Raw genomic sequence first — 12278 nt, 5'->3', positions numbered from 1 at the left:
GTATTTACAGTGATGACGCACTGTATAAGGTAGAGCCCAGTGTCATCAGCCTCTGTTCAAGCACGATGACTCATTGCAGTGGGCGCATAAAGGTATGTTAGATATCTTTACACTTCTATATAATGCGAGATACATACCTAAATAAATAACAGTGGGAGATGAGAAATATAATGTTTTTTTTTACGGTTTGGACTTATCGTTGCCTATGGAAATAACCGTGACGTTTGGGAGACATTTTGTTTGCTTACATCTGGTTTGTTTTCATCTATTATCGTTCTGGGAAAAGCTTTTTAATAATTGCTCTGCTTTAATGCACTTTTAGAGATTGAGGAGGAGACAGACATCGGTCAATGCCTCCCAGGCTGTCCTGGTAACTTTCCACCTCATGTGAACTGTAATGGGCTGTGACTTTCTAGTTCCAACATGCAATGACACCTTAGAGCAGACAGAGACCGGAGCTTAGAGCTAGCCGAGGAAGTGATGCTGATGTTGTGTATTGGGAAATGTTAAGACTTGTGAGCTGGCAAGCTACATGTACAAACATACTGCCAGATATATGCTGCCAACGAGAGGGAAGCATGCAGTTAGGCTAAACGCTAGGTAATACTGGTTTTCGGGCTGGGAATACATGCTGTATATGTTTTTCCTGTTTCTGGAGTATGGAGCAAACACTTTCACTGAATAACACTCAGGTTTTTACAAAGGAATTTCAAAGAAGATGGGGATAATGTTAGGAAACAAGTCAACATCCAGAGGCATGGAAAGAAGACTATTCTCAATCAAGTCACTTGGCCAAGAAACAAGTACTTTCATAGTAAGTGTTCATCACCCCCCATCCTCCCACCGCTTCATACATTCAAAGAATCAAATACAAGCACTGTCAGTATGCAAATGTGGATCCCTTATATAGTTGCCTCCTTGGAGTACAAGATGATGGATGATATATTACAGCTGAGGTGGTCTTAGACTAATGACACAGCGGCATCGCAATACACAACTTACACAGCTAATATTGTGTAGGCAGAACACGCACACTCGCATACACGCACACAAATGCCACCTTGTTTAATCCTCCAGGAATCAGTGAAATTTGATTACTGTGACTTTTACAAACACACTCCATATGAGAGTAGACATTCCATGCATCAGTGGGAGGGAGGAGGGAGGAGGGAAGGTGGGAGAGACAGGGAGACGGAGAGGTATACGTGATGCTGGATAGAACCGCAGTTTGGGTTAGGAGGAACACTGGACACACACTGTGGTACACACACACACACACACACACACACACACACACACACACACACACACACACACACACACACACACACACACACATACACACACAGCCTGCCTGCATACAGTGCCTCCCCCATGTCTATTATGGTAAATGCGGGAAAACAGTATATTTGACAGTAAATGTATACGTCTCCCGGGGTAAATCTTATGAATGTGCACATTTCCAGGATAATGTTAGTGGAAAATGCGAGTTGTAGCATCATGAGAATCATAGCTATTTCCCCTTTTTTAATGGATATTATGTAGGAGGCCAATTTACCGCTTTGGCGAGGCTCCAGTTATGAACTGAGATCTGTGAGACAAGGTATACCCAATTGAGCAACTGGGAAAGGTTCACATTTATGTTTATACTGACACAAACAAGCACATTGAACCCGCACCACGGTGCATAAGGACTGAGGTAATTTGAAGCAATTTTATGGCGAGTATGCTTTTTGACATTTGAAAGTCAGACGAGATGTACTTTAAGTTATCAGTACGAGTCCTCTGACCAATAATTGATTCTGTGTTTCCACAACATCCATGTATAAAAACATGGGAATATGCTGCAAGCAACACCGCTTCAAAATTAAAGTATTTAATTGTGAAACAAAACCCCATGAGGCCAAATACCAGTTGATGAACACTGTTCACATGGTGCAGTAAACACGGCAGGAGAGCTCCATGATAATATGACTTCACCACTCATTAACAGGGAAACACGGAGATTAGCAGATTTACCTTGAGAAATCATACCAGTGAATGTTAAACATTAACCAACTCTGTGGTTGGTCATTCACATTTTACTGCTAAATAATCATATTTACTGTTCCCCGTACGCATCACCATTATCGAATCAAAATAGTGAACTGATGTTCGTAAAGAAATCAAAGTGGTTTAAAAAAAACAGCAACGGGAGCTGACATTTTTCTTTACCATTATATTGTATTTTTTGCCCAGCAATAAATGACATTGATTTTGCAATTAAAAACCACATAACCTTTTAATCAGTTTTAATTAAAAATAGAGCTGCAGCCTGCAAGTGGCCATTAGTGGGTTGAAGCCTATGAGGCCAATGCACTCCGATCCGTGTGATAACAACAAAACGGACAATTTGACCTCACAGCAGCTTTATAGAACACAAACAAATGTGGTCTGATACACTTTTGTAGCCCCTTTGCAAATAGGTCTGAAGTTTTGATTGCTTTAGTGTTAAAGAGTTTATTTTGCACACACTCTCTGCCAACTTCATTTCTGTGTCTTGTGGAAGTGTTTACACATCTTAACTGTGGATTAGCCGTAGCCAGTTAATAGTGTTGTGTGTACAATTTACAGAGACAACTCGGCATGGAAATCACACGGGGGTACTCATCGGATAACGGCCCCAATATTTGTGCAAATTGTGGTTTTTCTAACTTCAAGCATAAATATTGTGTTGCAGTGGAAATAAGAGAGCAACAACTATAATCTGTCCAAATATGCAGCGCGGAAACATTCAGAACAAATCAACATTATGCCAGTGTCAGCAAAATGTCAGATTGATAAATTGCATTGATGCACAAATTAAACGAGTGAAATGCGCACTGCATTCATGTTGAATAAACGTATTTGAGGAGTAGACTACAATTCACAAGTTACTGATCATTGTTAAGATGTTTGGTATAGCGCAATTGTCTGATTTAGAAGGGGTTGACTGAGTAGTCGTAAAGATTATAAATATATCCTCCAATGACATAAAGGAGAGGCATCTTTAGACTCCTTACACAACAATGACACGTCTGAAAAAAGCTCTCAAAGGACTCATGTTGTCAATATACTCAGTGCATACTGATCATATGAATGTTTACAGTAAAATTGCTTAATAATTGTGCTCCTGGAGTGAGCATTGAAAAAATAAGCAACAACGTGGGCATCAGTGTGGGGCTACATGTGATTTACATCTGCATAGGCAGACCTGAATTAAACAACTGTTGCGAGGCAGACGTCAAGAGACTGTTGATATAATTTCTTGTATAACCGTTGTCGTGTGCCATTATTTACAACAAACCTAAGAAGACAAGCTGGCACTGCATGTGCAAAAAAAAAAGTTTCAGCAAAAAAGATTTTTGACTGAAACCTACCTAAAAAAACATGAGCAGATAGTATGAAATATTAATTAGTTTCCAAAAATCCTGAACTAGGCATAGTCTTTCACAAGTCCCAGGTGTTATCAAGTCAGAAAAGGAAGATGCTAAAGATATCAAGAGGGTTCCGGCACCTGTGGTGATTGATTTACAGTACAATGTTTTGTTGACATCTCATCGTTATTTGGGGATGTAAACATGTAAAATTGCCTTGAGCTGCTGAAAAATAGGTTTGACTCCTGAACTCCTGAAGTCTGAGGAGAAGAACGTTATACAAGTTGAACAGAGTTTTAAATTATCTATATAAAGCGCTACACATGAAGTACAAGCACTCAAATTAGGAGCACCATCTTGTGTGCATGCACATACAAATTTAAATCTCCAATGAATTCAATCTAATTTACACAGGGCTCAGCTATTACAGAGGTTCTGTACAGCCTGGCTTCTTATTACAGCAGACACTGCTGGTCGTTCCATTCAGTTTGGCTGGGCTAGGAACTTAAAACACAAAGACACACTCACACGCATATGCAGCCACACACAGACACGCTCAGGCACACACACAGCACCCCCACACTCATAGTCACACATTCCCACTGTTTAATATATTTCTGTGTCTCCAGTTAACAATATTTTGTGTCAAATTATAGCGGGCAAGATAAATAGTGGGTCTGTGGCAGCATGCAGAAAATAGAACAGGCTGGAAATGTGGGGCTTCCAGTTGGGTAGGAGGAGAGGAGAGCAGAGACAACATTAACTCCTACCTCAGACACTTGGCTTTCCATGACTAGACTTGTAAAACCTGGTTAATCTCAGCCCCTTTGAGAACTTGTATGGTGGAATATCTGCACGACTGAAAACAATGACATTTCAACAATCCGTGAGGCATCTATACGCACATGTCCAGTCTAGCATGTAGAGCCCCATTTGCACATGAAAAGTTTGCCCGGGTAATTACATGTATCAACAAGGAAATTACATTCAGGAGTAGAATGAAACCAATTAATTCTTTGCATTGCTGCACATTTGGCTCATATTGCCTGCTTTGGTCACCGGCACAGTATGGACTTCTGGAGTTCGAGCGGGAAATGTAAGTCACAACAGACACCAAATGACGTCGGGTGTTAATTGGGCTTAGCTTGGCTCAGGGAGAGATAGAAAGATAGACAAAGAGGAGGAGAAAAAGGAGAGAGGGAAGCAGAGAGAGAGAGAGAGAGAGAGAGAGAGAGAGAGAGCCTGGAGGACTAATTAGTGATTATAACTTGGCGCTCTGCAAACATAAAATATCTCTCAACCCAAAAGACAGAGGAATGATTAAAAATAAAAGAATAGGAATCAAACACAAGGAGCAGTGAAACACCCCTTTGGTACTGTGTGTGTGTGTGTGTGCATGTCGGTGTGTGTATATACATGTGCGCAAGCATGTGTGAGTGTGTGTCTGCTTCTTTGCCCCCTCATTAAACCATGCTTTACTCTGGTAAATGGCAACAGCACAGAGCTCAATGTCAACTGAAGAGGTTACAGCATAGGCTCTGACACACACACACACACGCGTGCACACACAGACACTGACATGCGTGTCTCTCGTGAACACACATTATCGAACAAACGCATGAACGGCACGCCCAGCTCCTTTCTAAAGATGAAACTTGTGGCGTTACTTTCGTCTTTGTTCTGACACAGCAGACAAAATGGAGAGTGTCAGCCTCTCCCGGCCCCATGCCAGTGTGAGGTGGACATTAGCAATTCACACATCAAATTCATAAATCAAGGGCACTCTTCACAGCTGTATAAAAGGAGCGTAGAAGCTGGCAACTGGCTGTCTTCTCCCTGTATAGTCATACTGTTCATCCATACACAGTTTGGTAGCTGACGTTTATCCTGTGTAACTTTTCCAGACACTTCTCCCGCCCAATGTTTGTGGGAAATATCTTTACGAAAAACTGTAGGAATACAATGCATGCATATTTAATTCAAAGTATCTATTTAATGGCTCGCAAACAACAATAATGACATGAATAATAAATTAAAACACACACACACACCCAGGCAGAGACACATGCACACGGAGCTTTGTTTGGGCTAGAAATGGGAGCTCACACAGCACGCACAGGTGAGTGTGAGTGAGTTTCTGAGAATTTCTCCCTGAGATTAGATGAGATCCTTCATCAATTCTTTTTAAAAATCTGTCGTACATGTTTGGCATCGTAAGGAGACGTACCGACTATGTCAAGTCTCTCTTATCACCTTCGATGTACTGAACAATCAGGAACAGCATTTGTGTCAAACATGCAACATCGATCATACCATTAATGGGGACACGCACGCACACATCCAATCTGTTACCATGGGAACACCTACCCTTGATGCACGCACGCACGCCAGCACACATGCACGCACACACACACACACACACACACACACACACACACACACACACACACACATGCGCAGGAGACAGATGGGGTAGTGGTCTAAAATGTACATGCTTTTTGATCTGCTTCTCATTCCAGCCAGCCACGTTAGCGTCATACAGCCAGACATGAGCGTGTGTGAATTGCCAATAGCTGTCTCTCTACCGCAGAGCTACCAATAGATCACTGCATGACGAGTACGGAGTTCCACAGTAAAACACTGCATGATTCATATCATATTATTTCATGTCATTAATACCAGAATCATGGCATTTTTTCTCGCACCCGCTTCCTGCAAGTTGAGCTACATGTGGAGCCGACTCACATGCAAAGGCATTGTGGCGCAGACAGCTGTCGTCTGTGTGATGTACTGAAGTCTGCGCTGACCCGTTTGACAGTTGCATCATTTGAATTATAGTGGGGGGGCTCTGATGTAGAATCCTTTAAAATGCGCGTTAGATCATGCAATGGCATGCACAACCGCATAGCGTGCAGGTGCACATTTCATAGTTTAAATTTAAGCTTTTGAAGGGGAGCATAACTCAGTATTCCACTCAGTCTGACTGCTTAAATATGAGTCAGGATGTCGAGGGTCCCCCCACAAGAGTAATCCTATCTTTTCATGAGCTTGATACCCAGGACTAGGACTCTAAAGTTTGCTTTGTCTACATTTGAAAAAAGTTTTATACTCTCCTTATTCCAGTTGTCCATAGAATTTGCTGAAAACAAAAATTCATTCCCGATGGATGGATAAAACAGGCTCTACCATCAGTCTGTCTACCTGAGTGTGGTTTGTTATCTAAAACTATAGTCTATTACCATGGACAGATACACATACACCCCCAATCTATTATTGAACAAAAGGCTCACGCCTCCGCTCAGCCCTTCAGGGAGGAATCCATCCCTCCATCCCAGAATAATTTCACACATCAGTAGATACACAAAAGAGAGAGAGAGAGAGAGAGAGAGAGGGGGGGGGGAAGAGAGTAAAGGACAGAGAAGAGGAGGATGAGGAGAAGTGGATGGGCTAAAAATGTATGGGGTCACAGCTCAGTGCTTGTGCGAGGCCAAGGTGTCGGGGGGAGCCATGCGTGACAAAACAGAGATCAGAGGATCATATGCAATCGCGCACACAGGCTAGAAAACACACGTGCACACACACACATAGTATCCACACACAATTGCACAGATATACGCATGCCAAGAAAGAGGTGAGAATAAGGACATCTCAGATGAAGACTTGGGTCTGACTTAATCAGAGGCATCCTCATCCAAACACAGAAGAATGGTAATCTCTTTATCTATCACACACACACGCACGCACACGCACACACATACACATTAAGGATAATCCTAATTCTACATGCAGACAGTGAGGACAAGGAAACAAAACCGATTTTTGCATTTCCTTATGCATAAGCGTATGAAAGTATCTTATGGAAGCCCACAACAAGGCAAAAATGAACGTGCACACACAAACACAGGCACACAACTGTGTGTCTACACACCGAATAATTACTGGGCGGTTTCAACACACCATTTGTCGATAACACATCACCACACTTCACGAGCAACATCTAGACCAGAAAGATATTACATTGGAACACAAACATACACACGACTTAATAAATGCGGATGCGACTGAATAACTACATTTAAAGCTTCATATTTGACAGCTGACTTGACAGCTGTCAGCTGATTGTTCTGGAAATCTCACAAATACAATTGTGTTAAGCCACAATATATGGTGGACGGGAAACCCAACAATGTGTCTAACATTTGATGACCAATGATGATTTCAATTTTCCAATATGCCGCAGGCCAAAACTACTATGCTTCCTGCAATGTCTGCAATACAGACAGATAAAAATCAACACACGCAGAAAAAAACATAATTTCTTTTGTTAGAGTGGCAACAAAACAATCGACCACAATCATCTGGAGCTGTGCATGCGTCTAACAGACACTCACACACACACACACAAACACACACATAAGCAGACTGAAAAACATATATGCACTTGACGCACAGCAAGCATCGGCTTCCCCTATGAAAGCACCAAGCAAGAGGAGCAGCAGACACAATGGAGTGTTTAAGTATGCAGGAAACTTTATGCCTGGGTGGAAGAGGAGCTTTGAAGGAATCCGCTGAGGGACACCCAACCTCCCTCTGAACTGAGCCTGTACCTCCTCATCAGAGAGAGAGAGAGAGCAAGAGAGAGAGAGAGTGGGGGGAGGAGGAAATGAAAGATAAAGATAGAGAGGACTTGATGGTAAGATGGAAGGGAAGCTGATGGAGAGGAAGAGGGAGAGGGCAGAAGAGAAGGGGGCAGCAACAAGGTGCATTGGTCTAGCCCCTGCGCCTTGTGCACAATTGCTCTAGGTTAGGCTGATGTGTGGAAGTCCCTAACCGGCAGCGGTCACGTTGTTCCCGAACCGTACACGCACACACGCACACTGCCTATTCATGTGAGCACACTATTCAGTAGGCGCCGTGCTTAACTCCCAGTATGACCTTCATTGAGATGGATTGCATGAAAAATGTAATGACTTTCCTGAGAGAAAAACCACAGGCCAAATCAGCTTTGCATTGCATAATAATGCCGGACTTGGTAATCAATAACACAAACACACAAACACACATCCATAATGGAGTGCACAGCCTGCACATGGAGAAAATGTCTCAGCAGAGGCCAAAAACATCACAATGGATGGAGCGAACCACCAGTGGTGAGCTTTGCAATGCATAAACAAGGAGCTATTGACAATAAATGCCTGCATCCATTTCCACCCATCAAACACTTCCCTAAGCTAACAGCTTAAGTCTGGAACAACATGCAACTCTTTAAAGCTTTTCACACCCCAAATGTTTAGCTCAGGGTTATCTTTGGCCATGGGTAAAGTGTTGTCCCAACCTAATTTGGCCTCATTTTACATTGTACCACTTAGCCGGCAGCACAGTTTAAGTTATCTATTGATCATGCTGCAAAAATGATGCTAATTTTGGCCCAGAGCAGTGCAAACTAAGCCTTATATTAATGAGCGGTAGTCACGAGGTTGTGTGAAATTGTCAACATTCAAGGCAAGTTCTCAATGCGGTGAACAGTGACTAAAGTGAAGTGCAAAAAGCCCTTAAGTTACTGAAACTGAACTCGCTTTTATGATCAAATCCTCTGGGTGCATGGTCACTGCTTTTGTTGTTTAGCACCTCATAGACAGCTTTTAATTCTTTCCTCGATTTTTTGTTTTGTAGGGCAACATTATGCAATGTAACTAGAGCATCATGTTCACACATAACACAAAGCAGGGAGAAGCAGCTAGCGGAAATGTGCCACACATTTAACAGCTTTCTACGGTTGCATGGCAACAATGTCAGGTTCAGATAACAATCTTTATACTACTGACCATAGGGTTTTGGAACCTGGTAACACTGAGCAGTGGAAACATTCAATCTGTAGCCTCATTTCTCCTTTCTTAGCCTCTAAGCCGTATATAGTTTTAGACCCACAAGCCCCTGATTCCTACGCCTTAACCCAGAGTTGTTTGGATTACAAAGTGAAATAGACAGCAATGCACCAAATGGGATCTGTAGTCAGTGGGATTTTTTGGCTGTGAGTTGCTGTTGTTGTTTTTTTATTTCCTGGTGTCACCGTTTTAGGGTCCCATAATGAAAAGCTGCCATTGTGTGTGTTTACCTCCTCTTCATCTCTCAATGTGACATTAGCTAGAGATGAGTCACCAGCAAAAAAAAACACCAGCAGTTCATTTCACTGTCACGGATATTTCCCCCTTGAGTTGGTCTAAGTCTCACCTCGTTGGTGTTCCAGCGATGGCGCTCCTTGGGCAGAGAGGAACATTTGGGTAGACACTCGAGCAGCTTCTTAGGAAGGTAGATCTTCAACTGGCCCGGCTCATCTGGAGTGGAAGGGGAGTCGGGGGAGGAGAGGGGGTGCAGATAAAGGAAGATAAATGAGGGATGAGTAGGAATGGAGAGAAATTTCTCATCAGACACAAAGATAGGATGTAAGGAGAATACCAAAAAGCCGAATCTCTGTGATCTGGATGAATAAAATCATAACACGCCTTTATTGTGGAGCATTTTTAATGGCTGACGTTACCTTAAGCAAGTGAATTTGCCTTTGAATTTTCAGGCCCATGAAAGACATACACTTAAATTCATTTTTGTCCATCCAGTACTTGATTTGCGATAACTTGCTTTCTGATTGATCAAATCTACAGCTGAGCATTTGTGGCATAGCAGTGAAGAAGTGTCGGGTTTATACTTTGTATTTATTCCTAATGAACAAAACAAGATAAAGTCAGAACATTGTACACAGACTATGTAAAGTAGTTCTACGTCATCTTGCAACTGTGCCTGATAATATCTAATTCACTTATGAGTAATTGATAGTTTGGAAATGAATGTACAGGGTACGAAACACATTGTTAAATGTGCAGTGCGCAGTGGGAGGCACTTATTTTTGGATAGCAGGTGGAGGTGCAGAGCACACCTGGGGCGCACCTGGAAACAGATTTGGATTAAGAAGAATCCATTAACATACCATTATCAGTGCATTTGGGGTTCGTAACAATCATGGCCAATCACATGGGCATCTCTTATCCCCTTTAAAAGCAATGCTCTCCCCACAGTGTTATACAGCGCAGACAGTTTGGTAATGGAGTAGAGACTCAAGACTGGCTCCTCCTGAGAGAAAAGTAATATTCTTATAAGGGAGCTGGAGAGTCACAAGTGCAAATATACAGTGGCCCGAATGTTGCTACAGGCAGGTGATGTTTAGTTTGAAGTTTAAATCGTGTTTCTGGATACACTGAAATTCCTGGGAGCTCCATTTCTTTTCTTATTTAGAATCACAATGATCCAAACACATACCACAGGTGAGGTAAAAATAATCTTTCTGTAAAAGAATATGACGGTGATATTTTATTGTTTTTATTATCAGCAAATATTTTGCATGAGTACAAAGTCACTGGGTGACTTCATTACCTTGAACACTGGTAGAGCTGTTTATTTCCACTCAATCCTGCTACTGTGTATTCTCACTATGAGCACCAAATACGCAGCTGAAAATAGTCCTCAATAAATGCACAACTTACTCCAATTTGGGTGACACTTGCTAAAACAACAGTACTGTTTTCGGAATAAAACCGTTTGTAAAAATGTAACTATATATTTGTGACCGGTGTTTAAATATTTACGTCCGTAAGCCACAAACAGGACAGGCAACCAACGCTCAAAATGCTGGTTTTGGTCTTTTCGTGAGATTTTGTTGACAATGACAAAATATAGATATAGTACATTTTGCATCAAGTGAAAGAAAATATGTGTTTTATTTTTCAGTGTAATGCGATGTGACTGCAAGTGGGAGAATGAATGAATAACGGGTTTGGGTAATGTCAGAGACACAAACATGAGAAATAAGAGTGTCCCATCATCAAAACTATTTGTCCCTGCTGCATTACCCATGACCCTACCCCTATCGCACCTCTCCTCCCACTGCAAAGTGTGGAGAATCACCAAAATACTGAATAGTTGCAGGTGAGTAAAAAAAATCCCACTGTGCCTCAGGAAAGTACTACTTCACCAGCGCATAGCATCCGCACAAAGATAGAGCCCCTGGTGTGTGCTCGTGTGTGTGTGTGTGCCTGTTTGTGAGTGTGTGCCCAACGGGTGTGCCGCTCAGAAGTCAAAGAGAGCAAGCACTCAAAGGTTATTGATAAGCATTTGAGTAGAGGGCGTCCATTCATGACTCCCCTGGGTAGATAGGAATTATACTCTACCTGAGGGCAGAGGAAAGAGCGAGAGAAAAAGAGAGATAGGTGGGGTGGTTGGGGGGGGTCAGAGCGGGAGACAGCAGAGAGGCAGGGAGACAATGAATGAGAGAAAGACAGTTAATGAAGAAACTTAGGGAAAGGGAGAGAGCGAGAGAGAGAAAGGGGGGAGGGGGATTCAGAAAGCCAGAATCTTGCAAGGACAAGAGATGGAACAAGGCAACACAAAGATGTGAAAAGAAAAGTACAGTAACAGTAAAGGAGTGGGGTCTATGTGTGTGAGCATGTAGGTGTCTGAGCATGTGTGTGTTTGTGTCAGTAGGAAGTGTGTTCAGGCACGTATGCTCCCCCTAATCAATTATGCATTTATTAATAGAAGGCCTGAGAAGACAAAATTTCAAACAGCTGAACGGTGCAGCAGCTTAGTTAAACAGCTGAATGGTGCAGCTTAGTTAAAGCCTAATTTATTTTTTAGCAGCACTCCAGCCTCTCTGCTATGAATGCCAATCAGCGTTTAAACCCCTCCCCTCCTGGCTATAACCCCCTCCCCTCCCCCTGCTGTTCTGAAGAATTCTCATCAGAGCCTCGCCTTTGAAATGTACCAGAACCACCACATCAAACAAGCCCGTTGCACATGCGTAGACGCACGCACACACACACACACACACAAACA

General features: G+C 42.5%; 1 protein-coding gene across 4 annotated transcripts in view; it reads right to left on the bottom strand.

Moving 5' to 3' along the window:
* Positions 1–12278, bottom strand: part of LOC311027702 (calmodulin-binding transcription activator 1-like) — a 45560-nt gene that overhangs the window by 28817 nt on the left and 4465 nt on the right. For all 4 annotated transcript variants that reach the window (XM_084031842.1, XM_084031843.1, XM_084031844.1 and 1 more), the window contains exon 3: positions 9627–9730. In XM_084031842.1, the coding sequence (XP_083887968.1) occupies positions 9627–9730 (104 nt within the window). The remainder of the gene's footprint in view (positions 1–9626; positions 9731–12278) is intronic.

This window comes from Eutrigla gurnardus, assembly GCF_963514095.1.
Source record: "Eutrigla gurnardus genome assembly, chromosome: 2".
In the NCBI taxonomy this organism is placed as follows: domain Eukaryota; kingdom Metazoa; phylum Chordata; class Actinopteri; order Perciformes; family Triglidae; genus Eutrigla; species Eutrigla gurnardus.
Note: the sequence above shows the minus strand (reverse complement) of the source record. Positions and strands in the feature narration are given on the sequence as shown.